Genomic DNA, 27,554 nt, shown 5'->3' on the forward strand with positions numbered 1-27,554 from the left:
CGGGGAAGGTACTTGGCGGAATGAAGGCATAAGAGGTGTTGCAATTTTTATGAACTCAATCAAACCGAGTTTGATGTTACTTTGCTGGGTGGCGTTCTACCTTTCTAAGGATCGTCTAATAGATTTTCCTATAATAAAGAATAATGTCGATTTCTTTTATCTGATTAGAAGAAATTGTTGAAACTTTATATGAGGTGTCTTATAAAACAGCATAGTTTTGTATTTTCTCCCATTTGTGTTTTGTGGGCATAGATTGAGAATGTTATATTATCATTGACATTCTATTCATTTCGGGATATATTTATCATGTATCATTTGACTTGCTGTATAACCATTTGACCTTATTGTCGGAGACATCAAATTGAATTCAGAACGGGACAGAGTACCTAATTGCACTAAATTCACAACTTGCTTAATTATAATGAACTATGATTGCTGCATTTAACCTTTAAGAATTAATCAATGGAAATGTGACGTTTCCATATGATATTTAGATCATAATTGTATGGTTATACTTTTAAAAATGATTTGCCATTGCATTTTTCTGTCGACAGATTGTTTTATTTAAGCAAATCTAGTTCAGGGTAGTTTTAGAATATCTTTCCTGCATAGCTACAGCTCTAAGAACAACTGCAGATTCACGTCACGCATTCTTTTCTAGTTTAGTCTCCAATTTTAACTGGGAGTAGTATGCCGCTTGCAATGGACACCCACAATCATCGCTCCAACGTCACTGTATACTGTACAGGTTATAGTTCATAAACTGACACAACAATATAACATAATGCAGTCAAAATTATATAATATAACTTTAACACTTCTAATCGAACTTGCACTCTTATTCTGCAGTGTTTATAAATAATGAAAAAATAGTGTTATGTAAAGATATGTAGTTACATGTATGTTTATTGTGCATTTTAATATAATGAAAATAGGGTTTTCTTTCTTAAAACAACACTGGTGCAACAGTGTCACGGGTGACCCTTTCGCGAGATCAAATCAAAGTGGCGTCGTTCAAAATTGTTTTGAAAATCGACAATAACAAATTAAAAATTACATTTAGTTGTTACCAAAAGTTCACGGTAAAGATTAAATCTGAACCAGTTTTTTTAATTATTTTTGATTGGGTATAAACATATTCTTGATTTTTTTTTATCTGAGGAAAAATGCAATTTAACGAAGACGGATCTTTCTGGCTGTTTGAGCTACTTGTATAAAAATCGATAGAAGAATATCTATCATGATTGTTTCACATTTTTTAAGGAAACCTCATATCTTTGCAGTAAGCGACTATTGAATTGTAAATATAAGAACTGAATGTTACGCGTTTACACGGATGCAAATCATTCAAAAATCGCCAGCGGGACTCGTCAATTTGAAGGAAGTCATAATGTTGTTTATACTCATGTAAACGAAAAGGAAACAATCAGTCATAAGTTATTGAAAGCAGTTTAAAAGCGAAGAAAAATGGCGAGCACAGTAATAGAATTGTTCTTTTTCATTTTGACCCAGAACCGGAAAAGTTTTTGTCAGCGAATTGGGAGCCAGATTCTTTTTTTTTACAATATGTTGAAGCCAAAATACTTTTTTCGATAAAAATCCCACAGACAGTCGGTAATTGATTACAGTTAACCTTACTAGCTATGATGCTATATAACTACAGGAGCACGGTAGATACCTGTATATGCATATAAAAAGTGTTTTAGTAACATCACCAAATAAAGTACACAAAATACAGTTTTCGACGCAAATAACTATGACAAATATTATGTGTACGAAATGTATGACATGACATGTTAAAACACATACATTTTACTATTTACAACGTCACTTTCCTACAAATACAAAACCAAAACCTCAGACAGAATTAATATATATTTATAATACAGCAACTGTTTTCACTCAACATATTTACATTTCATTAACGATATCAGTAAGTGTATTACATCACAAAAGTCGTTTGTGTTTACTCTTTCTCTCTTATTTTCCATAATTGTCCAATATTGACTCCTTTTGTGTGTATAGCATAAAATTATACATATGGTCCTCTTCAGCATGAAATGTGTAATTTATGAAATAAAATATCCCAAACCGTAATTTTGTAGCTAAAGAAAGTTATTGTTTGGAGTTCAGATGCGAAGTGCGCAGATCGTGTGATGTAATAATATGCATGTGAAAGACCATGATTATATTCACTAGTGAAAGTCATTGTTTTAGATACATCACTTCGATTGTAACACGAGATATAAACATATTATGTACATTCTTGAAAACATCTAGCATATATTCGCCTGTTCTCTATGGTTTTCTTTCGTAGCCCCTCTTCTATATGTAGCATATTATCACCATTACATTATCGCTATATGATTCAAGTCCTTAAACAAAGCCGGTCCATATATACAAAAGTGTTACAATATTTCAGTGTTTTATATACACGTCTCTGAGTTCAATTCTGAAGAATCACTACCTCTCAAGGCAAAAATTTGCGTATGTATCAAAAGTATGTAGATACTCGTCTAAACACTGGTGGCAGAAAATATACTGCTCCTGAAATAAAGCATATGACATCAGAAAAGAGCAAATAAATGCTTAAGAAATAATATATCTCATTAAGTGATTTGTCGCTGAATACCTCATTGTTTGGAGTTCAGATGCGAAGGATATACTAATACGCATCTGAACGACAAACAATGATTTTATTCAAGAGCAAATCACTAAATGAGATATATTATTTCGATTCTAACACGTTACCAAGGACTTAAAAGTACATGCTTGACGACATTCATTATATATTTCCCCGTTCAATCGGTTTCTTTTCCAGCGCGCCGCTATGCCGTTTGGCGCTATGACGTAATAATTGTGACGTCAGAACAGTGACTTGTTGTATAATAATTCACTGTTTTCAGCCTTCTTTAATAGGAAAATGAAATAGATCGTGTTAGAATTAATGTTGGGTTAAAATGCAGATTCGTAAATGCATTCATAATGTCAGTGGTTCTACTAGTTGAAATATTGTGAAAATGTTTATTTTTGTTGCTAACAGTCACACCGACTCAATATTGTGAAAATGTTTATTTTTGTTGCTAACAGTCACACCGACTCAGTTTGAGTCATATGTTGACTTTCTGGCGAAATATTACAGATGCTCTACCGGGCATTATATCAGGCATGGTCCGTCACCTGGGTAGAATCATCGACCTGTCGTAAGCCATCTGGATGGCATCCTGACATGAAGAATTTTACCCCCAAGCAAGATTTCGGGTGCTCATCAGTAATGGGCAAGTGATCCGAAATAAACGACCTTAGATTCCCCTACATTGATAGAAACAAAAATATACAGAACCAAAGATATAACAATCTAAATACATAGTAAAGTTTTCGGCTTGACATTGTTTTATAACAATATAATAATATCTATTTCCGCACAACTGACATTTAATTGCCGCAGTACCTAATCTTTGAACTTACTTTATTAGGTATAGACTTGTGCCGCCTGTTCTTGACTTGACGCACTGTGTTCACCACGCTTATTTCTTGCTCAAGTTGTATTTTCTCCAAAAGTATGGAAACAACACAGAAAAGTCCACTCTTCTCAGCACCAGTCCTTCGAAGAAGATACATTATTTAGCATAAACTTGTAATTCTGCATAAGCTACTAATATAACAAAAGCATCTTTAGTATTTAGTACATGTATGTTATTAAGATTTTTTATATAAAATAGCCGAGCCATATGTTGTGCAAAATGAACTCTATTCAACACATATTTTTGCTTGAAAAGATATCCGGGAGAATGTGTTTCTAATTTTATATATCAAAAATTTTAATGAGTATTTGCAAGTCAGTTAGTATATAATGTATATAAAAATGCAAATTTTAGGCTGTTTTTATAATATATCCTCGAGGTACCAGTTTCAGTAACCCTAAGAAACCACTGAAAGAATTTGATAAATTCTTTGAGAAGAACTAGTCTCATTTATGGATGACTATAGTGTAGCCTTTCCCCAATTCAGATAATGTAAAATAGAGTGGAAAATCTTTCAGCAAAACTTTTTGGTACTGTTTTTCACAACCAACCCTAATCTGCCTTACAGATTTTCTGTGGGACATGTTTCAGTGACCCCTACCGTATTTCTTAACTAGCCAGGGTAGGCTGTAATTGGCCTTTTGTCAATGTGAACTTTCACGAACTGATCAAGAAACAAAGTAAAAACAATGTTAGCCCTTGTTCAAAGGTAAGTTTTATTTACCGTCGCTTGGTGAAACAATTAACATAAGCTCTATAGAGCTTTTCTGCGACCCTATATTAAGAACAGTGTGCTGGTACCCATTGACAGCTGGGTCGAGTGAGGCAATCGTGATAAAGTGCTTTGCCCAAGGACACACCGCAATGGGAGTAGCCGGGATTCGAACCAGGGGCCTTTACCTCCGTAGAAAAGCGTCTTAGCCCTCTCGACCAATGCGTCCACAATAGAGCAAAACAGATATACTGGTTATGCGGCATAAATATTCTATAAATTATAAGGGGTTGGGGTTCGAAGACTGGAAATTATTATGCACATGTGTTGGTAATATTCAAACATACTGTGTTGTATTATTCGACAAGATGCTGTTTATTTTATTTGTTAAAATATGGAAAAACTGGCCACCTCATGTCAACAGTATCAGAAGCGAAAGTTAGTTGTCATTTTTCAGATTGGCTACAATTTCTGGCAGATATAATTAAGTCAATCATGGATTTCAAAGCTGTATATTTCCTAAAAGTAATTGTTAGAATATTCTATCTCCAAACAAAAAATCAGACAGAAAGCAGATGATATTTCCATCAGAACAGGAAATAAATCAAAATGTTCCTTATAACCAAAGAGCTTGATCAGAATTTGAGAGCATAAAAAAGTAATAAGAAAAATGTCTCATCATTGTCAGTGCAACATTTTCTTTGAGCATATCAAAAGCTTAAATGTTACTGTTAACAACCCTACTATAATTAGTTGCCTAAAATATTGCACTTGGAAATGGCAGTAGATTTTCAGAAGGTCACTGAAACAGGTCAGTCACTGAAACAGGCCCTCCTACGATAAATACTTTGCACAAATGGAAAGGGAAAAATCAACAAAACATCAGTCGTTTAACAGTTATTCACCCTTTACGTATACAAAATGTGCTCCGTTTCTGCAATTCTACATATCTCGAGTTAATATGACTCACGTTTGAAGTCAAAGACAGATATTATTTGAATATATGTTTGATACTTTTAAAGTGAAATATATTACAGTGTACAATTTCTTTCGATAAATAGATGAAAATTGGGATAATTATCAACACCATTATAAGTGATAATTCAAACATTCTTCGCAAAATCAGTCTTGTTCAACATGTTTACTCACAAACAATGAACCAAAATGGGTCTTTCCTTGTTATCTGCGTCGCACTTCTCTTCTACATCTTTCACAAAACGCATGAACATCTTTGGGTCGTCTGGAGTTTTCTGCCTTTCAATCCATTTTGTAAATTGAATATGTGTGACTGTAACTTCTTGCATTCTTGACTGTACATAAAGGTATGTGAATAAATACATAATTGTGTATGATATACCAACTATTAACGGTATTAACCAGTAAGTAGCATTGTGGTTTAATGTCTGTGATAAAACCAATGACTTATTTTCCGGTCATATTATGCACTTATCAGCACAACCATCAGCTTTTCTAGACTTTTCTGGAAATATTTTGACTGCAAAAATATAATGGAAATTATGATAAATCGAAACCAAGTTTTTTATCCTCTAGGCATCCCTGGCCAAGTGTAATACTGGCATAACTGAGAAATGTACTGACGACGTTGGAAGATCGTTGGACAGAAATATCTTTCTAAAAGGGAGGTCCACAGTTTTATTCCTTAATCTACACTATAAAGGATCCTAAATTTTTAATTAAAGATACATCTCTACTATTAAGTGTGTAAAGATACATGTTACAGTACTTACTTTTCCTTGATGCAATATTTTTAGCTTCCTCTGTACATACTGATCCGTGCATTCTTCCTGTTCAGACTGAACAGTACAGGATCCGACTTTAAGTGGTTGAGTGTGATCAGGATAGTAAGTGCCGACTGTCTATCGGAAATTATATCCAACGGCATTATATGTAAAAGTTAACATTGATTTATATTTCAGGTACTTTGTTTTATAATTAGTCACACATTAATCTTTACTTACATAATAGTCAACCTTTACTTACATTATAATCAATTTTACTTACATTATAACTAATATTAATGAAAATTCAATTTCAATTTCAATGACATAGTGAAGGATTTTTTAGTCGAATTTACTTCAGATAATTCATTACACACAGAATACTAAAACTGTAGTATGTACTCACTTTATTTCCGTTCAAATTTGGTTCCAGGGCAACAATACAAGATACCTTTTCCTGCACAATCACCGTAAGAAAATCCTCAACGGTATTTGATAATGGAGTTTGTGCAACGAGGAATCGGTTCTTAGTCCTGAAACTCTGTTTCAAAATAACATTCTTTCATTGAGTACGCATGATTTATTTCGGTATTCTCTTTAAGATATTGACATATACAAATATCTCAACGACTCAATTTGAAATTTATCTCGCCGATATTGGTTCGAATTCTCGCTTTTAGTGTGGAATTCTTCATGTGTGGATGCCATCAAGCTGGCAAACAGAATGTAGATGGTTCTGCCCTGATGCCCCAAAGCAAGCCTACAGCAGTGCTAGAGGTGGGGCGGGGACACCTGGGGTCGTCCTCTGCCATAAAAAAAACTGGAACATTCTCCAAATAAGCTAAATTGTGTCGGTGTTACTCTTAACACAACAAATTAAATGGCGAATAATTCATTAGTATCTTTTTATATTTTATGTGTATTTTAAAACTTTACAAAAACGATAAAATGCCGAACAGCTTCTCTTTTTTTATTCATTGATTTTGATAAATTCAAAGTGGCAGGACACAATTGTAGTTATATTCTGGTTATAATATGTTAGCCCTTGTTTTCTGATATATAGAAATTATTTCTGTCTTTACTTAATTAATGATATTCTTTAAGCATCTTTCGCTAAATTTTTGTATCAATAGATATCCACTTGAAATGCATAAAATCATCATTAACTATATATAATTTGGTTAAATATATAAACTATGTACTATGTAGAGCTGCTTTCACACTTAACCATTGTGGCAGTATAATTCACTCTTGAAACAACATGCATTTTTTTCAGATTTCTGTCTAGCATTGTTGCTACTAAGTGGAACCCGATGCGACCTGATACACTGATTAATATTAATATGCAAATTCATATAACATGTAACAATAAATAAATATCGCATAATTATGTATTCTATCCAAAAAGGATGACGTTAATTATTGGCCCCGATTTTGTTGTTTTCTCGGTGCTTAAATCTGTTTCGAACACTTAAGGCATACTCTGCACTCAGCTTGCCTTGTCATCCTTTGCTTGTTGCTTTAAATACATACATATTTTCCCTAAGCGTAAGTGACACACTGCTAAACAGAAGTTGATGAGAAATGACTTATGTCAAGATAACAAGATATAATATCAAAATTTTACCTTGTCATGATTTTAGAAACATAGAAATGAAAAGTAGTTACTAATTATATTGATATATTAAATGAAAATAATGTATTATGATTACTAATCATATTGCTATTGAAAATGGAAAATTAATAATAAAATATAATACTAACTTCCGGAAGAAGCTATAGTTGATCCAATATGCAGGGTATACGCCGGTCCAGCGGAAAGGGAGAAATTTTCGAATGTTTCAAATCCTGTTGTTCCATTTGGTGCTTCTAAATCGATCCGTAGATCAGTACGTCCTTTACTAGCCAACTCTTCAATGTACCTCAAACCTAGTTTATATGCGATATGTACAAATTTGAAAATATACTGGGAAAAAATTTAAAAGCTGATAGAAAAACTGACAGCCTCGTGGCCAGTTATCGTTCTTACGCAATTAAAAAATCTTCAGTCCAAAATATAATATTTGGTTAAGAGGAGAAAGTGATTCTGATAAATATCTTGGTATTCTTACTTCGATCGCCAAAAATACCCCGGTATTCTTACTTCTATCGCCAACAATACCCGTATTGCGTTTCGTATCAAGCAATTCTTATGAGTCTTTCAACTAGATTGAGATCTCAAGTCATCAATTTATTTTATTTCTTTGGCGGCAATAGCGTAGGAAAAGATAACGAATGGCCAAGAACTGTATGTAGTGAGGTAATAACATTTTTGTAAATTCTGAAAACTTAATGAAATAGAAAAAGTTGAAACTCCACATGTATCATATAATGCTTGTCTTGTTATGATATTGTGATCGACGATATTTTAATAGATGATCAGAGTTATTAAGAAATGATTTATTCTAAATCGGTCCGTAAGTAAATAATTTTCCGCAAATATTAAAGAAAGTATAACAATTGCGAACAAGTATCCGCATTTTGTTTCAGATCAAACAATTCTTAGCTATTATTTTGCTTGGTTGCATTCTATGCTTCCAATGGACCTTCATATAGATTTTATCAACTATCACAACAGCAGTCTATCTGTAAGTGCAGTGTGGCTGCCGTAAAAAGTCTTCCCGTACTTGGATTCAGTGTTCTTATATTTTCTGGTCCTTTGGGATCATGGAATTCATTCAAAACATGCGTAAAAGTGTTCCGATTTAGCCGGTGCCAGGAAGCATGAGTCGTATTTCCATTTTCATTACCTCTCATGAAAAGACTTAATAAAACCGAATTATTTTGATTGCTATTGTTTTGCTTGGTTGCATTTTATGCCTTCTAATGGACCTTCATATAGATTTTATCAACTATCACAACAGCAATCTATCTGTAAGTGCAGTGTGGCTGTCGTAAAAAGTCTTCCCGTACTTGGATTCATTGTTCATATATTTTCTGGTCCTTTGGGATCATGGAGTTCATTTAAGACTCATGTTACAGTAATAGTGTGCCGCTTAAGCCGGTGCTAGGAAGCGTGAGTGGTGTTTCCATTTTCATTACCTCTCATGAAAAGACTAAAAAAACGAATTATTTTGATTGCTATTATTTTGATGCTTCTAATGAATATTCTTATTTATATTTTATTAGGAGTCGTTCAACGAGATCAAAATCCATTTCAAATCTCATGTCATTAATTGTATGGCGTTGATAGCGCGAGAAAAGAAAACAATTAAGAAAAACTGATTGCAGTGAGATGATTACATTTTTGTAGGTACTGAAAACAAATGTGCTTTTGTGCTATGATATTCTGATGAATATTTTTATTGATAATCATCAGATAATATATTCCAAACAGTGATTTCTCGTTTAATAGGGAACATTTGTCAGTTACTTCCCCTGATTATGTCCAAGAAGTAGATTGGTCCTTCCTCTGTTTTTATCGTTGACTTCTTTGTAATTGCCAAAAACAATATCTATACTAAATTTCATTGGATTGGAAAATTATTAAGGACTGGTTTTCTTTTAGTGGCTCTCTGTAAATTTAAGTTTGATTTATCATTCTTTTTGGAAACTTACACATGAAAAGCATATTTATTTTGACCAACCGCAACATCTTGGACAAAGGTTATAACGATAATGTCAGGGGAATCCAACTGAAAGGGACCAATGTTACATTTGGTTATCCTTGCGCTTTATCATACAACTTTTCAAGGGAAGTACCTAGTAATGTTCCTCTTTAAATTAAGAAATGATATATTCCAAACACTGATTTCTTTTTGAACGAAAGCATTATTTGAAATATTATATCACAAGGGCGCAATTGAACGACAATGACTTTATTCAATCGCAAATTATATATATTTATATAATTACTGTTTGAGACATATCATTTAGATTTTACGACATTATCAAAGGTTATTATAAACATCTTTGAAGATATTCACCACTATTTGCCTGATGTGTGTTTCTTTTCCAGCGCGCTGTTATAACGACTGACGTTATGACATGATGCTTATGACTAACAAACAGTGTATGTGTTGCATAAAATGTATGTGTTGCACACAGTTTCTATTTCCATTGTTTAATAGGCAAACATATCGGGTCGTGTTATAATCAACTATAAAGCAATATAAAAACTACTTCTTACACATAAAGTAAGACTTACCCAGCCAAAATTCAGTTTTCAAATTTCCAAATCCTTCCTCATACTCAGAAAAATTTCTGTAAAAATCCACTGATCCATTAAAACGGTACTGAAACACCTAAATGAAAAGGAAGAAAATAAAACTGACTTTATATTTGGTCTAGATAAAACATAACCGCAACATAATTGATAATTTACAATGTATTACAACTGTAACATTCAATTAATTGAAAGGAAATTTATACGTTCAAGCGATGAGTACATGAATGTTAGTATCATTAAGATGAGTGCAGTTTCAATATTGGTGAATTGAAGTAAGTCGTTTGTTATTTGTGGAAAAGGGAATGTATTCTTTACGGACTATTCCATGATAAAATCTTAATTGGTGACAAAAGTTTATGATAATAAAATATTGATAAGTAGGCTGGTCCTTTTAACTGGTGATGTTAAACATAAATTTTTTGGCTTAAATAAGTAATATGAAAGGAAAGAAAGCACAGAAAATAAGTGCTCAAAAATATCATGGCACATTTCTAAGATATTGCATCTGGAATTCTGAAATAATGTCTAATTCGTATTATAGCATAAATGTTTGCTTCGAATATCAGAAAAAAATATTTTGAGATTTGTAGCAAGTGCTGGTAGGCTATGATTAGAATTTTACCATCTTTGTCAAAAAGCATCGGGTTGTCAAAATTCAGAACATACGATACGTATAGGTTAAACTTTAGGACAGAGAATTTCTAACCAAATTTATACATACATATTTCTAAACTAGATGCCCACGGGCAAAATGTCGAGTGTGCCAACTGTCAAAAGGACAGAGAGTTGCACATGATACTCCCTGTCTTATTGGGGCAAACATGTATGCCAAATAAAAAAAAGAGATTGCAAAAAATTACAATATAAGTTATTTAAAGTAACAACAAAAGGGACGTAAATCTTAAAAAAAAAATTCTAAGTCCACACAAAAATCCTCACCAGTAGAGATAGGTCAAAATTCACTTGAAAATTGGATGTAACATGCATATTGTACTACAGAAAAGTGGTCTTGATTTTTCCCTACGACCAGTAATAAAAAAGTTACGAATATAAGCTATTTATAGTAACAACAAAGGGAAGTAATTCTAGGATCTTGAGCATGACACTCCGTCTCATGGTGATGAACAGTTGTGCCAAGCTACATCAAAATCCCTCCATGCATCAAAAAGAAATGCTCCAGACAAAGTCATTCTTATATCTGACATTTGACCTCTAAGTGTGACCTTGACCTTAGACCTAGGGACCTGGTTCTTGCGCATGACACTCCATCTCAGGGTAATGAACATTTGTGCCATGCGACATCAAAATCTCTCTATGCATGAAGAAGAAATGCTCTGGACAAAGTTGTCATTCTTGTATCCTTTGACCTCTAAGTGTGACCTTGACCTTAGACCTAGGGACCTGGTTCTTGCGCATGACACTCCGTCTCATGATGGTGAACAATTGTGCTAAGTTACATCAAAATCCCTCCATGCATGAAGAAGAAATGCTCCGGAAAAGTCATTTTTTGAATTTGACCTTTGACCTGTAATTGTGACCTTGACCTTTGAGATAGGAACCTGGGGTTTGCGCATGACACTCCGTCTCACTGAGGTTAACATTCATGTCAAATAGAAACAAGATTGCTCCATGCATGTCAAAGTTACGAACGCACGCACGCACTCACGCACACGCGCACATGCACCGAACAGCCATTTGGACAACTATGTCTTCGCATCCGCAAGCGGGCTCGACAAAAAAACTTGTCGACTTTGGAGTGAAAATGGACTTGACACGAAAAATTTGTATCTCAAAGCCAGAAACAAAAAAAAGACCAGTCATATTTGATGGGTAAAACAAAACTGTATTCACAATGTAACTGTAGATGGGTAGGGTACTTAATAACCTCAATAATTGCTCGAAATTCGAAATTCATAACAGTCACTGCGATTATTTATAAAATGCTTTTTGAACTGCTTGATTATGTAATGCATGCATGTGAATATAGAAATAATACAACTATTTCGTTTAATTGATTTTAATTTGGATATATTTGCAGAACTTCATTTAATTAAAATATAAAGGAAGATTCACTTACATATAACCTTATTTTCGGAGTTTTGCTTGGATTTCTATTGAGGACTAAAGATATAAAATCATTAAAAGAAACTTTATGTTGGAAAAGACTAAGGTCCTGGCATTACTTCTTGTAATATAACCGGCCTTAAAGAACATTCATTGACCTTTTAGCTCTGAAAATTTGAGGAAATTCTTCGCTATTTCAAGACTTACAATGCTTTTAAGTAAACCACCGAAGGCATTTAGAGACGTTACATAAAGAACGTCATGAAAGCAGTGTAACATCATAGAGCATGGCGTTTATCTTTAATGTCATTTTTATGATAAATTTTGCTTATTACTAACTGAACATCATATATTTGACTGTTTAGAAACAGATTAAATGGCTTTACTCAAAATTGACTTGATTATGTATTTATGTCTTTTATATTATCTTTATAATCTCTTTATACTCGTGGTGCATGAATGCTTTGGAATTGCAATTTACACGACAGTATTTGAAAATTATGACAGAATTTGATTTGCCTTAGATAACTAAATTGTAATAGATTAGTTTCTAGTTTCTACATGAACATAATAACAACAATGATATTCCAGTATTATAAACTATTTATTATGCAATAATTATATCAATACATGCCAATTATATGTTTTTACGGACTGGCCCATATATTTAATACATATATATCCTTATCGATATTTCGTTGATAGCGTTTGCTTGGAGTGTATGCTTTTCTCTAGATCTAATTCTAATGTTTGACATACCGTCCAACCTCCTCCGTCTGTTGTCATGTCGCAATATACTTGAATAAGCTGATGACTTTTCCCTGTTCTGACTGTATAGACACCGTCTTCTCTATTTCCATCGTACCGTAGAATGTCAAGACAATCTTTTGTAACTACTAAAATATTAGAATGTTGATTAAGATACTGACAAAAAGAATGACAAGCAGACTCGGTTTGATTCAGTATGTTCATGATGAGCAATAGGAGACTTTGTCAGTTATCTCGCTTTCATACTCACTAAAAGTAAGAAGGTCCTTTCATTTGGATTACTCTGTTGTTATTGAAATGTTATTTGTAACAATATGATGTAAAAAGGAGGTAAGATATTGGTCATCATGACTATTAATTTATTAATGCCTTCGGCTACATATTCTATAAACACACAAGTGTCTTAATTTTTGATATTCCAGACATTTAATTTAACAAATATGCAAGATATCTCACACCTTTGAACTGAGATATCTCATTAGACATAACAGCGATCAAGTCAGAGGATTCCAAATGATGGGACTTTCTTACAATTTTATTATCTTGGATATAATCCAATAAGGGAGACAATTTAAAACTCAATAAAGTCCCTTATTCCCTTCGTGTCCATTAGCATTAGCTGAGGCGGAACGTTTTTAGGTAAAGATTGCATTTTTTGTGCATTATTACTGCTTAATTGCCAAATTACGTACGACGTTTAAAAATTTATCCTAGAGTTCATTCAAACTTTTCAAAAATTAAAAAGTCGTTAATGTAAGATATATATATATATATATATATATATACTCTATTAAAATGTGTTAATGTTTCATCCAAGCTGTGAACGAGCATTCTAAAACTATTAAATTGACAAATGTCATAACTGAATGAAAATAAAATTGTTCTTATATCAATGTGTATTATACTTGTGTAACTTCTGCTGAATTGTCCCTGAATATACCGTGTTCCCAGTTGTGTTCAAATTCATGAACGACACTGCAGATTTCTTAGCCTTGAGATAGTTCAGATATTTCCTAAATAAATGATTCATACTGCGCTTAAAAAAAACGAGCATTCGTGAATTATTAATCCAGTTGCATTTAAATGACATTTTAGTAATACTTACTATTTTCGCAGAATCGTCCTCTATATCCAGACAGACATACGCAATCAAAAGTGTCCCCTTTTGATATGCAGATACCGGCATGACATGGTCGAGACTGACACACATCTGTATCAATTTAATACTGAATTATAAATATAGTTTCATTTAAGAAATAATATGGCATTTTCAAATGTAAGGAACAATTTTAATATTTATTTAAGTGGATCTAGACTTGGGAATGCTTGTTCTTTTCTGACGAAAACAAGAATAAAGCCGCTTCCTCAGGTATGATATGATTAATAACAAATCTATCTTTAATCAATGCATATTGTAGATAAATTTTATGTTTAGATTCTTCTTTATTTTAGCAAAACAATTCGTAATATAATGATGGTTTTATATAGTTTTACTTATTGTTGAGCGGTCTCTAAGCCACACGTTAAGAGCGCATGTGCATTAAAATCAAAACATCCGGTAAAACATGAGGGCAATCAATTGCATTGTAAATCCGTTTATATTCTTTCTTACAATCTACGCATGCAATTAAAATCAAATTTGGTATTTTCTATGTCTAGGTCACTCGAATAAAATCATATCCTACCACAATTTTCGTTTTCACACGACTACGAGAATATCGATTCAGTAGGTTTTTCAAACAAAATGTTTTTTCTCAATTCAAAACCATGCAATGACACTAAACATATATATAAACGTGCACGTTACGTCGCATAAAAGCAGACTAGCGCCCAAAATGATACGTAACGATTTTTTTGCTTGAAAGATATCGACGCGCATCAATTCATTCAGCATTTTCTATGACTAGGTCACTGAAATGAAACATGTCCTACCACAAGTTTTGTTTTCACACGAATCGATATCAATGGAGTTCCCCTGGCAATATCTTCCAAAAGGAGACGGTGATGGATTTGAGCAAGTCCTTGACCTTGTTCTGAAACCACCACCGCAGTCAGCACTGCAGTTACTCCACATCTGCCAGCTTTCCCAGCTCCCATCTTTGAAGCAGTGAAATAAATATCAAATAAAAGTTACCATGTTAGGTGATGGTTAAAGGTTGTTTGCTCTAATAAGGTATAGATTCGTTTATCTTACGAGACTACGATGATCACATTGGCTACTTATTCTAGCATTTCACATAAATAAATAATAAAAAGCAGAAAATGGCTATGGAATAAATTACGAAAACGTTCAGGTTTTTTTATCATTTTTTAATACTTCCGGAAACAAAATAGAGAAAAGAAACAAGATCGTCTTTTTATTAGACTGGTTTTTTAAACTAGTTGGTTTTTGCCTTGTCCGCAAAAGTGTCCTTATATAATATGAAGAATTATACGTTTCAAAAACATCACCTCATTTATAGCGAGATCTTCATATCGGAAATGGCTACCTCGTAATTTAAAGCGATATTAAGGCGTTTAAAACACTTATCTTGAAATGTTAACGAACATACCTGTTTTAGTAGTAGAAGCGAAAAGAATGATGACCCCAATAAGTGTCCCAATGACTGTTGCCGACAGGAAAATGAGAAACATATATATTATTTTCTTCCATGAAATAACTTTACATCGTTTGGCGCCAACTTCCTGATTTGTTTTACTCTTTTCTAAAGTCTGATATACCTCGCAATCCTTAGTTTTCTGTAGCGATTCATACACATTAGTTTTTATATCCGTTTCTTTGACAATACCTTCTTCTATAATACTGTCATTTCCTGTAAAACTTTCATTTATATATTCAGAAGCCATTTCAAAAGAAAGACGTTTGTATTTCAGTAAAAATATTGTACTAAAGTGACGAAAATCTTACTTCCTGTTACTTCCTGTTACACTTCATGTACTTCAAGCTTTGGGTCTATCATCACGACATCTAACAATGTATATGTTCTTGATATTTATTGTTATTGTTGATTTCTTATGTGATAAGTTATATTGATGCATGTACATGGGCCAGAATTGACTTAATACATAATGAAGTTATATATATTTGTCGTAGACACAGTGTTATTTATTTTTTAGGTATGAAGTTAAAAAGATTTGAAATACAGGCAAATGTCCATGTATTTCTCAAAAATTGATATACAGTCAAACCAGTGTTAAAGACCACCTCTAAACAGAGACCACCTGGCTCTAAAGACCTCATGTTTTGCTTTCCATATTTAAATCTGTATTGACAATATGTTAATCAGAAGTCTAAAGTTAAGAGCGCTTTATATTTCATATTAAATACAATTTCGTGATCAAGGAAATGTAACTCTTATTGTCAGTCCAGTTACAAATAGCAAGAGAACTGCCTTGTCATTTTAGCTCATGGTGAGTTATTGTGATGTCTGTGTCCGTCGTTCGGTCTGCGTGCGTGCGTTCGTCCGGTTGAGCGTCCGTTGTCAACAATTTCTTTAAACGAAATCTCTAAAATCTCTCAATGGATTTTGATGAGACTTCCCCTGGATGTTTCTTTGGTGGTCCTCTACCAAAGTTAATCAATCTGTTTCGCTTGATTACACATAGCGACCACCAGAACTATAAATAGAAAATTCTTCTTATTTTACCTTCTACTAAGATTGTTTAATTTATTCCGTTTCATCAAAAGCATGACTGCCAGGTGCGTGGTCACTTTACCCTATATCTACATAGGTAAATATTCGTGTTTGAAACTGCTTATCCGATTTTAAAATAATATTACACAAAATATCCATCAGTAACCTTCTACAAATAATTTTCAAATTATTCTGAATCGTCAAAAAAACATGGCCGCCAGAGAACATTGTCACTTTACCCTACATGTATATTTTAGAAACTTAAAAGATGACTTGAGTTGATCCAATTTTGGCTCACCTGAGAACGAAGAGCTGATGTTGAGGTATTGTGATCACGCTGTGTCCATCGCGTTCGTTCGTCGTCAAGAATTCCATTAAACGACACCTTCTTCTAAACCATAGAATTGATACAATTGATCATTGTATGGCCTTCTTTCAAAATTGTTCAAATGCTTTCTGTTCGTTGAACATGTGGGTCATTATGGTTAAGATATGTTTTCAGAAATATGCATTTGTATAAAAAAAATCAAAATGTCATAAAAGCTGGAGCTTTGATATCAGTCATGTGATATAAGGGCTGAATTTTTACCAAAGTTGTTCAAATTATTGCCCTAGGATAAAAAATGGCCGCGCCCCCGTGTGTGACCTGTACTAGCTATAGGCTTTTATATAGGAATCTTCAAGTTGAGTCTCTACCATAATAGTTCAAAGTTTTCGCCCGGAAGGCATGTGGAGTCTAAACTGTCTGTTTTTCATCCATCTCTTACGCTTTCTTGTGTTTTCAACTCCTCCTACAGATTTATTCGAATAAAAAATATCGGATTTAACAATATCACTACGTCAGTACCTTGTGTACGAATCTAAATGAAGCCTCGTATAAATCAACAATATAAAGAATACACGGGCACATTTTCGGGACTTTCATGTTCTGCTATTGTTCTTGAGTTATGCTATTTTAGCTCGTCTGATTTTTGAAAAAAAAATCTACGAGGAACTGTCGTCAGTTGATCGTCGGCGGCGGTGTTGGCGTATTGTCGGCGTTGGTTAAATTTTTTGTTTATGTCCGCCTTTTCTCAAAAACCTGAAGAGTTACAGCCTCGTATAAATCAACAATATAAAGAATACACGGACACATTGTCGGGACTTTCATGTTCTGCTATTGTTCTTGAGTTATGCTTTCTTAGCTCGTCTGATTTTTGAAAAAAAACATCTACGAGGAATTGTCGTCAGTTGATCGTCGGCGGCGGTGTTGGCGTAGTGTCGGCGTTGGTTAATTTTTTTGTTTATGTCCGCCTTTTCTCAAAAACCTGAAGAGTTACAGCTTTAATACTGTGCACGCTTGTTTGTCATAATAACGTGATTGTGTAGCCAAGAACCATAACTCTGACATGCATTTTGTGAGAATTATTACCCTTTCGTACTTAGAAAATTTGAGTTTCTGATTAAAATTTTGTTTAGGCCCGACTTTTCTTCAAAACTATGAACTACACGTTTGAAACATTGTACACTTGTTTATAATTATAAGTTGACTTAGTAGACCAAGAACCACAACTCTAACCTGTATTTTGTGAGAATTATGTCCCTTTTGTACTTAGAAAATTTGTGTTTCTGGTTCAATTTTTTATTTAGGTCCATCTTTTCTCAAAAACTATGAGCTACAACTTTGAAACTTTGTACACTTGTTTTTCATCATTAGTTGAATTATTAGACAAAGAGTAACTCTGACCTATATTTGTAAGAATAATTGCCCTTTTAGCTCACCTGAGCACGAATGCTCAAGGGTGAGCTTTTGTGGTCAGTGATTGTCCGTCGTCCGTCGTCCGTCAACACCTCCCAGCCTTAACCACTAGTCACATTTTGATGAAACTTCACAGGAATGTTCCTTGCATAATCCTCATTGAAAATTAGTCAAAAAATGAATTCCATACAGAACTCTGGTTGCCATGGCAACCAAAAGGAAAAACTTTAAAAATCTTCTTGTCCAAAACCACAGTAGCTAGGGCTTTGATATTTGTTATGTGGCATCATCTCATGGTCCTTTACCAAGTTTGTTCAAATTATCCTCCTAGGGTCAAATGGTTTACATAGATTTATATAAGGAAAATCTTTGAAAATCTTCTTGTCCAAAACCGCTGTGTCTAGGGCTTTGATATGAAGTATGTAACATTATCTAGTGGTCCTCTACCAAGATTGTTCAAATTATCACCCTAGGGGCAAATATGGCCACGCCCCGGAGGTCACATGGTTAATATAGACTTATATAGGAAAAACACTTTGAAAATCTTCTTGTCAAAAACCACAAGGCATTGAGTTTTGATATTATGTTGGTGACATCATCTAGTGGTCCTCTACCAAGGTTGTTCGAATTATGCCTCTGGAGTGAAAAGAGGGCCCGCCCCGGGAGACTCGAGTTTTACATAGACTTGTATAGGAAAACACTTTAAAAATCTTAAACCGCAACACCTATGCCTTTGATATTTGGTACGTAGCATTGCCTGGTGGTTCTCTACCAAGATTATTCAAATTATTTCCCTGGGGTGAGAAAAGGCCCCGCCCCGGGGCGGGTCTCAATTTTATATACACTTATATAGATTATTTTTAAATCTTCTTGTCTGAAACTACAAAACCTAAGCCTTTGATATTTTGTATGTAGCATTGCCCTATGGTCCTCTACCAAAACTGTTCAAATTAAAACCCTGGGGTGAAAGAGCCCCACCCCGGGGGCCCCAAGTTTTACATAGACATATATAGGATTTTTTTTTAAATCTTCTTGCCTGAAACTGCAAAGTCTAGGCTTTTGATATTTTGTTATGTTGCATTACCTAATGGTTCTCTACCATATTTTTTTCAAATTATGCCCCTGGGTGAAAAGAGGACCTGTCCCGGGGCCCCAAGTTTTACATAGACTTACATAAGGAAAAAAGAGTTTCTTGTCTGAAAGTTCAAGGCTTGAGCCTTTGATATTTGGTATGTAGCATTGCCTAGTGGTTCTCTAACAAGATAGTTCAAATTATACCCCTGGGATGAAAAGAGGCCCTGCCCCAGGGGTCACTTGTATATGAGTTATATAGGAAAAAATACTTCAGAGGCTGTTTAATTATAATTACCTGATGAACCCAAGTAATTGGGGGTCACTTGACTGTCACCTTGACCTACAGACCAAATTTGGATGACATGTACAGATTTGCACACCGATCATAACAGCATAGAAATTTGAACCACGTCAGTAACTTTTGATAAAGATTTCAATACTCATCTTTAATTGTTCTTAGCCCTGACTTACTGACGTACTTTCTTGTTTTTGAAGCTACAGCAAAGAGATTTGTATATTTTATTAACATATTTCAGTACTTATCGTGAGGATTCTTTACCATGACCTTTTCACCTAGGTTTTTTGGGGGGTTTTTGTTGTACTTAAGAAATTCTGAAATATAACTATTTTCTTACATACTGACAATGACTTACAGACAAGCGACTGCACCCGTAGTCGGTGATCTTGTTTGCATTTAACAATAAAACACCTGCATACATACCTTGTGCTTTCAACTGCTCCTACACTTTCAAACTAGTTCAAATAAAACTGGCATACGTCTTAATTTGTGCGTATTTTTTACTAAAAAGAATTCATGTCAAATTAGGCTGTTAGGGAGCCATTAAACAGGTACTTGACTCTCTTACAATTGAAATGCTCATGCACGCTGTACCTCAACATAAGTTTTTCTTGATAAAGTTAAAGTAATGGTAAAAAAATCAACAGATATAAAACAAGAAAGTCATACATGTATTTAATTAAACATATAGATGACCTAGGTAAACTAAAATGATTTAATGAAAAACAAAGAGTGTATGTGATAATAACATGCACTGATTCACAAAAGTAATGCTAATGCTAATGCACCCTATCTAATGCTAATTTAATGCATTATTTTAATAAAAATGAGTAATGCTAATGCTAATGCTAATTTAATGCCATTTTTTTCCAAGTAATGTTAATGTAATGCATTACTTTTGCAAGTAATTATTAACAACCCTGCTAACTAGACCCATAAACACGGGTTATTTCGTCAAAAAGCTCTTTCAAAGAACAACCTAGTTTAATACGAACTTTTATATGACCGAATTTCGTCAGTACTTGTTATTCGTTTTCCAACCATTTTTGCTACAGTGGTCACCGACTGCCCAAACTGAAATAGCGACCACTCGGCAAAACGGTTATTGAATGGATACATACCATTGTGTAGATATTAAATAGATTCATGAGGTCATCAGCTGTATAAACATCGACGTGAAATTTCTCGTGGAAATGGCGTGTCACCACAATACACAATACTTTTCGAACACTCCTCGTAACAAGAAAGTGATATTCATAACAACAAATGCGGCTGCCATATTATAAATGTCATTATGATTCTTTAAGCATTTAAAATAAATCGTTTTATACATATTTTTTGCATTAATAACAGGGTATTTCAGCAACAGTCACTTTATATCACAGCTGCACATTAAAGGTCCATTACTAAAACCCGAACCAGTATTATATGAAAACCAGAGTTTGTAGCTGAGACTTCCTATTTACTGAAAATATGGCCCAGTGCATCGGTTCTGACCAAATAGTCATGAATATGTTCAACAAAAAATGTTGCCTATGTCAAACCGAAAGTATGCTTTCCGACTGCTTACGAACCTGTCGAGCATCTTCGGACTTTTTCGGAAGAATCCTCCGAAACGAGGCTATAATTTATAAATAGATGCAAAATATATCATATGCCCAAACGATAACGTGATTTTTACAAACTTAGCACATGGAATTCAACAATTTTGTAACTCACAAAAACTTCATGAAAATCATTCTTATAATACAGGTAATATACAGCTATACTACAAGTTTTCATAAGGACAATTCAGGCCATTCCCGAATAAAAGTGTTTTTACAACTTCGTCTGTAAACTTTTTCAGTTAATCTCTTTTCAGTATAATTTTAAGAATATAAATGAGTAACTGTCTTACACTGCAGAAACAAAATATGATTGAAATTTACCTAAATACACTTATTTATGTACACATGGCTACATTAATTTAATAAGATTTTAGACATTAAACACATTGTCTTGGCCTAATATATGTCACTGTCAATTTTAAATTAAATTTTGTACATCTCATATTTTTCGTGCAAGTCGTGCATAATTACCATCATGGAAATACAGTTATTTTGTTGCGCGTCTTAAATGGATATTCGTTTGAAACAATTTTAAAATCACGTGATCCCGAAGAATTTCCGACCGATTACGGAAAAGCAATAAACACGAAAGTAGGACAAAATGACCCCCCATGTCAGTCTAAGAAAATACAGAAGCAATCATTTGTTTCTCTGTACATGTGTTGATTTCAAGGGAATATTGCACGGCTATCGTAATGTTTAGTACTATATTTCGAAATGTGTAGTTTTTTTAAGATTAATGTCTATTTATTTGTCTTTATTTTGCACCTTTAATATTACAAATAACAATAGGCATTTAACAATTTAAAGAAAAGAAAATGACAAAAATTAACTTAACAAAAAACTCTATCTCTAGTTTACACGAAAGAACGGACAGACGGACGGAAAAAAATAATATATCCCCAAAGGTTAGTCAGACATATTCATTTCCTGGATACTAATACAGAATTAAAGTCAAGTTGCGCATTACGGGATTCATCTATTATAGTTATACGCACAAATATATTGTTTAAAGAAAGAAGGCATTTTGACGTACGGACGGACAGATGTACAGACAGACTAATATATGAATTGACATCACTGCATGCAAATGCATCACCTGACCCTAGGGCTAGGTATGAATCTATTTTTTTCATGAATATGTATCAAGAATAAGATGAAACTTTTACTGAAATGACGATTTTTTTAAATGGCGGCCATTTTGAATGTTCTAAAGATAGAGCTCCAAAGAGCTTAGACCTTATATGTTAGCCTTTACATCCAAAATTCTTGTTTTTTGTCCAAACTTAGTCTATCTTTAGCAAAAGTTGGTATTTTTGTTCGGTCTGTCTAGATTTTTTCAAATTTCATGAAGAATCGGAACTACAGCTAGTATCAGGAAACCTTTCCCAAATCAGCACACAAAAATATAATAGGTATTACATGTATGTATAATAAAAACGCTGCTAAAGATATAAACGTTGCGGCCAATTTTTGTTTTATTTAGATAACAGTATATTTTGTAGAAAATTCTGACAGACATAATTTTATGTGTGTGTTGTACTGTTAATCTCAAACATGTTCAGCTTTTAAAGAGAAACACTAAGTCTTTTATCTCTTGTTCGGGGTTCATTCACTTTGATTGGATTTCTCCCTTTAATACTTCCTCAATATAGTATAGAACCCGGATATATCTATTTCACTAGATAGCTTTCGAACTCTCGTTAGAACTAATCAGTTTGTTGTTGCAAACTAAAGGTACTGACAGGATATGAGCACACTGAAATTTGAAAGCTTTTCAGCGTGTGCTTGTTAAAACATCCGAAAGATCAATGCGATGCTGGAAATGCGTAATGTGACCTATGTTGTGTCTGGATGATTGAAGTCTAACAAAGGAAACGTTATATATCAAATGAACATGAAGATGACTGTTTCGATATCTGTCGTTCTATGTGACTCGGCTCTTTCAGAAAATCGGGATGAATAAAAGGATCGGCTTCACGAATTCCCTTTTTCTTCATTTTTTGTGCAATCTGACTTTCCACACCGACAGTAATTAGTAAAAATAACACGCCAGCTACAGTTACTATTAATCCAATTATTCTAAACTGTTCTTTATAAGTCCAGAACATTGTGCCTTCACCCAAGCTCCGGACTGTTGAACAGAAAATACCGACAGTTCCCATCAATAAACAGAACACCGATGGCACATAGAAGCGTCTTACTATCCGCAACTTCCAGTTCATCTGTTTCGTCCTCAAATGTCTTCGTTTCCGTACACTTTCGTACGTTCGTTGTTTCTTCCATTCTTCAGTTTTCGTTTTTAGTTGCTGCTCTTCTACTTTCCTTTGTAAGTTATTTGAAGAGGTCGAAGATTTACTTGATCTGTCAGAAATAAAAACAACTGAAAATAGATGATCGATATGTTTTGTTTGTGTTGGGTTTAGCGCCGTTTTTCAACAGTACTTCAGTAATGTAACGGCAGGCAGTTAACCTAACTAGTGTTCCTGGATTCTGTACCAGTACAAACCTGTTCTCCGCAAGCAACTGCCAACTTCCCCACATGAATAAGGGGTGGAGGACGACTGATTTCAGACACAATGTCTTTTATCAAATACGCCTCGCCCAGGGCTCGAACTCACAACCCCGAGATCCGTAGACCTGCGCTCTCCCTACTGAGCTAAGCGGGCGGGCTTAGATGTTCGATATAACTAAATACTCAGACCTGTATTAAGCAATCAGCAATAGGACCGACACAATCTGGTTGATTAAGGCAGGTGGTTGCTTAAGACAAGTTAAAATTAGATTAAAAAAAGTCATTTTTTTTTGGAAGTCAACTGAATGAGTTGCTCATTGAAAGTGGTAACTTAATACAGGTGACTGTAAAGACATGTCCAACTGTATCGGCTTTTGAATTGCGATTTTAGACTACCATCGAAGAGAGAAATGTGAGAATATGTATATGCATGTATTCCAAAATCAATCGCCTTCCCATTACACGTCTTTTAAACCCTAGCTCCACCACCAAGAAGTGGTTATAAGAAAATGTTGTCATTTCCGCTGTACAGCTATCATCAGATTCAGAATGTAAGTACTTACAATTTGTGATAGAACTTGTATCAGAAATCGGAGAATGAAGTGTCGTGTAAGAATACTTTATACTTTTACTACAGCATGATCGTCATCTCGTTACGTAGGTACCAATTGCATTTCTGTTTCGCACATTAGCACATTCAGATCTCGCTGTATTCCAACTACATTTCCATACAATACATATTATAAGAATATAATCGCACATGCAAATAGCCTATATGTGTATGATACCTACACAAGCAAATTTCAGAATTCCCTAAAGCTCCCTTAAAAGAAATACGTTGGTATTTTTAACAAGTGGTGGCGCTTCCGCATCAGTTAAGGTACTTTTATTTCCTCCTCGATGGAGAGCTGCAGTGATTTTACAACTACTAATTAATAATATTGTTTTAGATCTGAACAAAATTAACAGTTTATTTCTCATATAACATTTTTATTTCTCAGTTGTACGGAACAATTTACTATATTTGAATGCGAAAGATAACGAATAATAAATCATCGGAAATTGTTTGCAACATATTTTCTGTATATATTTTCCAACGTCAACAGGCGAGTTTGAACATTGATAGTACCAGTAATCAATTCTAAACTGAAATGCATGTACATGGAGATACCAATTCGTTTTCTGTGAAGCACAAGCTATGAATAAAACATTTATGATTACTAGTTGATTACCTCGGTATAATTTGAATCAAATCTAAACATTGTCTGCATCATGACTGATAACAAATATACCAATAGGTCTAGTGTACCTGTTTGAATTGCTCCGCACGTAACTTGGAATTTTCTTAACTTGTGTCTCAACCGTTTCCTTAACTTGGGTCTCAACCGTTTCAACTTTAGTCGAAACATGAGCTTCCGCTTTCAGATTTTGTGACGTTCCATTCTTGGCTGTCTTAAAGTTTAACCATCTCGGAAGGCTTGAACCACCGCGGCTTAAACATGGGAAGAAAATAAAACAAGTTATTTAACATGATACACAAAATAAGGGTGACGCTCGTTAGATACCTTTGAAGAATACTTTGAAAGAAACATGAACAAAATACATACATTTATATCAAAATAGGTGGTGTTTAATCATATAGCTCTATAGTTTTACAGGAAACAACTGGGAAATTTGTTAATTACAAAACGTGTGACTTTTAATGACACATTCACTTAGGTAATACAATTCTTATTATATTCATCCGCACCAGCGAAGCAAGGTAACATTTCTGGAGCATTTCAAAATTTGGTATAGCTGGCTTATCCTTTTCAGGATTGTCTGCCTGAATATGCCTCGAGTATGGCTTGAAAATGAGGATAACCATAGGGTACCAGTAATTCCAAAGGCATCGAAGGGAGGTAGTAAAAGAATAAATTTGAAGGGAGATATTTTTCCTGAAAAGAAAAATAAGTTCGGCACTGTGAGTGATACATAGAAATATCTGACTAATTTTTTTCAGTATTGCATCAGTAAGCATGGTTATACAATAAGATTACATTTTCAATAACAAATTATATATCAGTGAATGATACTAAAATGGCGACTTGGGGAGTTTATCTACAACACAAAAAAAATGTCCGTAAGAAATGATTTACCTGAAAAGCCTTGGCGAATTGTGTAGAACTGCTCCATTTAAATTAAAACCGCGTGACATGGGAGACTCATAGTCCGGTCCGAAGCTATCCGAAAGAAATGGATTCCTGAACATCATGTGGGTCATAAATTTCGTGTGAATAACTCCTATCTAAAATATTTCTTTTTTTAAAGTAAGACACTTCAATAATGCACAATTGAAAGACGCGTATAGTTGTTAAGTTAAAGCAAATATACTTCAGTTCAATAACAGGTACACTCGAAATATTGGGATACAAACTTTCAATAAAGAACTAAATAATCTTCTTTATAAAAGGTATACAAAAAAACGTACACTTTTTAACAGCAAAATAATAATTTGTAATGATAAATGATTGTGACAGTTAGCTGTATAATAAATTTTGTGCTTTGATACTTTATTTATATCTATAGAGTCTTAACAGTATGGGTTTATAATACATCTTTATATATAATTTAACCTGACTTTAAAAATGTCTTTGTTAATAGCTGATCTCGCGTATTTATTTTTTTCTAGTTTGAATTAAACTATATCATAGACTCTCGCTTAGGGGGTTTGGGATATTACAAAAAAAGCGCGTTAATACTAGTGCGAGAAAAAAAACATGAAAAAAATATAGTTTTGAGAAATGTCAGAGATGACTATTTATTAAAGCAAATTAATATTTGCATATCATATCTCTTTATGGCATGTTTTTTTAAGTCTGCATTTTTAGTGGTTTATACTATGAAAATGGTTTAAATACCTGTACAAGTTTAAGGAACAAATAGCTCTAATTATCCACATATTAGTGACTGGCCTAAAGCGGATGTATATCTTTGCAGCATGAAATGGTAGTTGGGAAATTGTCTCATCGCCGTTCTTGAGTTCACATGGTTAGTTTGGACTGATTTTCTTTACCTTAGATTAGTTTATAGGCCCGGCCTAAATAACTGAAAAATCCGAATCAAGCGTTCATTAATTTTAAACATAAAAATGCGCATTCGTGCAAATCCTTACAAATATGATTATTATAAATGAGCCGTGCCATGAGAAAACAAACATAGTGGGTTGGCGACCAGCAAGGATCCAGACCAGCCTGCGCATCCGCGCAGTCTGGTCAGGATCCTTGCTGTTCACTAACAGTTTCTGTAATTGCTATAGGCTCTGAAAGCGAACAGCATGGATCCTGACCAGACTGCGCGGATGCGCAAGCTGGTCTGGATCCTTGCTGGTCGCATACCCACTATGTTGGTTTTCTCATGGCACGGCTCAAATAACAAATTGAATAAAAATGCCTATAAATTACATCTAGTCATCTTCAGAAAATTGAACTTTCCCCGTAAATACAGTATACAAAAGTTGGAAGACGTTTCTCATTATCATGTACAAAATAACATTACAGAAAATCAAAAATAAATAAATAAATGAAATAAATGCAATAAAAGAAAAGAAAAGGAAATAAATAAATAAATAAAAGAAAAAAGGTTAGAAAGAAAGAAGGAGAGAAAGAAAGAAAGAAAGAAAGAAAGAAAGAAA

The 27,554-nt window shown here is 33.9% G+C and overlaps 4 protein-coding genes across 5 annotated transcripts; all 4 read right to left on the reverse strand.

The window, feature by feature from the left end:
- Positions 1–796: 796 nt before the first annotated feature.
- On the reverse strand, positions 797–6,537 carry LOC123542531 (receptor-type tyrosine-protein phosphatase alpha-like). The gene is made up of 5 exons (XM_053531694.1): positions 6,382–6,537; positions 5,985–6,113; positions 5,386–5,546; positions 3,469–3,604; positions 797–2,547 (listed from the first exon to the last, which is right to left on the reverse strand). The coding sequence occupies exons 3-5, from the start codon at positions 5,538–5,540 to the stop codon at positions 2,464–2,466; spliced, it is 375 nt and encodes a 124-aa protein (XP_053387669.1). The 5' UTR covers positions 5,541–5,546; positions 5,985–6,113; positions 6,382–6,537; the 3' UTR covers positions 797–2,463.
- A 743-nt stretch (positions 6,538–7,280) lies between these two features.
- LOC128551155 (ficolin-1-like) lies at positions 7,281–13,188 on the reverse strand. Its single transcript, XM_053531633.1, has 3 exons — positions 13,006–13,188; positions 10,162–10,258; positions 7,281–7,904 (listed from the first exon to the last, which is right to left on the reverse strand). Exons 1-3 carry the CDS (start codon positions 13,030–13,032, stop codon positions 7,735–7,737), a joined length of 294 nt encoding a protein of 97 aa, XP_053387608.1. The 5' UTR covers positions 13,033–13,188; the 3' UTR covers positions 7,281–7,734.
- Positions 13,189–14,105: 917 nt separating this feature from the next.
- On the reverse strand, positions 14,106–15,943 carry LOC123542496 (A disintegrin and metalloproteinase with thrombospondin motifs adt-1-like). Its single transcript, XM_053531319.1, has 3 exons — positions 15,567–15,943; positions 14,947–15,111; positions 14,106–14,224 (listed from the first exon to the last, which is right to left on the reverse strand). The coding sequence occupies exons 1-3, from the start codon at positions 15,859–15,861 to the stop codon at positions 14,106–14,108; spliced, it is 579 nt and encodes a 192-aa protein (XP_053387294.1). The 5' UTR covers positions 15,862–15,943.
- A 6,285-nt stretch (positions 15,944–22,228) lies between these two features.
- LOC123542413 (uncharacterized) lies at positions 22,229–27,048 on the reverse strand. Of its 2 annotated transcripts, XM_045328272.2 has the most exons (4): positions 26,782–27,048; positions 26,020–26,164; positions 25,191–25,373; positions 22,229–23,730 (listed from the first exon to the last, which is right to left on the reverse strand). In XM_045328272.2, the coding sequence occupies exons 2-4, from the start codon at positions 26,142–26,144 to the stop codon at positions 23,247–23,249; spliced, it is 792 nt and encodes a 263-aa protein (XP_045184207.2). In that variant the 5' UTR covers positions 26,145–26,164; positions 26,782–27,048; the 3' UTR covers positions 22,229–23,246. The 2 variants fall into 2 exon arrangements, with proteins under 2 accessions (XP_045184207.2, XP_045184208.2); XM_045328273.2 differs by having other exon boundaries at positions 26,020–27,048.
- Positions 27,049–27,554: the final 506 nt, after the last annotated feature.

Source organism: Mercenaria mercenaria, chromosome 19 (assembly GCF_021730395.1).
Source record: "Mercenaria mercenaria strain notata chromosome 19, MADL_Memer_1, whole genome shotgun sequence".
NCBI lineage: Eukaryota > Metazoa > Mollusca > Bivalvia > Venerida > Veneridae > Mercenaria > Mercenaria mercenaria.

Bases quoted from the DNA above. Each gene is read 5' to 3' on its own strand.
- LOC123542531 (XM_053531694.1), bottom strand. From the start codon at position 5,540: ATGCAAGAAGTTACAGTCACACATATTCAATTTACAAAATGGATTGAA. The intron at 3,605-5,385 runs GTGAGTAAACAT...TCTTCTTCGAAG, and splicing joins CCCATTTTGGTTCATTGTTT to GACTGGTGCTGAGAAGAGTG. The intron at 2,548-3,468 runs GTAAGTTCAAAG...GCTTTATTTCAG, and splicing joins ACAAGTCTATACCTAATAAA to GAGCAGTATATTTTCTGCCA.
- LOC123542496 (XM_053531319.1), bottom strand. From the start codon at position 15,861: ATGGCTTCTGAATATATAAATGAAAGTTTTACAGGAAATGACAGTATT. The intron at 15,112-15,566 runs GTATGTTCGTTA...ACTGCTTCAAAG, and splicing joins CGCTTCTACTACTAAAACAG to ATGGGAGCTGGGAAAGCTGG. The intron at 14,225-14,946 runs GTAGGACATGTT...AAATTGATACAG, and splicing joins GTGTGAAAACAAAACTTGTG to ATGTGTGTCAGTCTCGACCA.
- LOC123542413 (XM_045328272.2), bottom strand. From the start codon at position 26,144: ATGACCCACATGATGTTCAGGAATCCATTTCTTTCGGATAGCTTCGGA. The intron at 25,374-26,019 runs GTAAATCATTTC...CCCATGTTTAAG, and splicing joins AATTCGCCAAGGCTTTTCAG to CCGCGGTGGTTCAAGCCTTC. The intron at 23,731-25,190 runs GTACACTAGACC...TATTTCTGACAG, and splicing joins GTGCGGAGCAATTCAAACAG to ATCAAGTAAATCTTCGACCT.
- LOC128551155 (XM_053531633.1), bottom strand. From the start codon at position 13,032: ATGACAACAGACGGAGGAGGTTGGACG. The intron at 10,259-13,005 runs GTATGTCAAACA...CTTTTCATTTAG, and splicing joins CAGACGGAGGAGGTTGGACG to GTGTTTCAGTACCGTTTTAA. The intron at 7,905-10,161 runs GTAAGTCTTACT...CATATAAACTAG, and splicing joins GAAAACTGAATTTTGGCTGG to GTTTGAGGTACATTGAAGAG.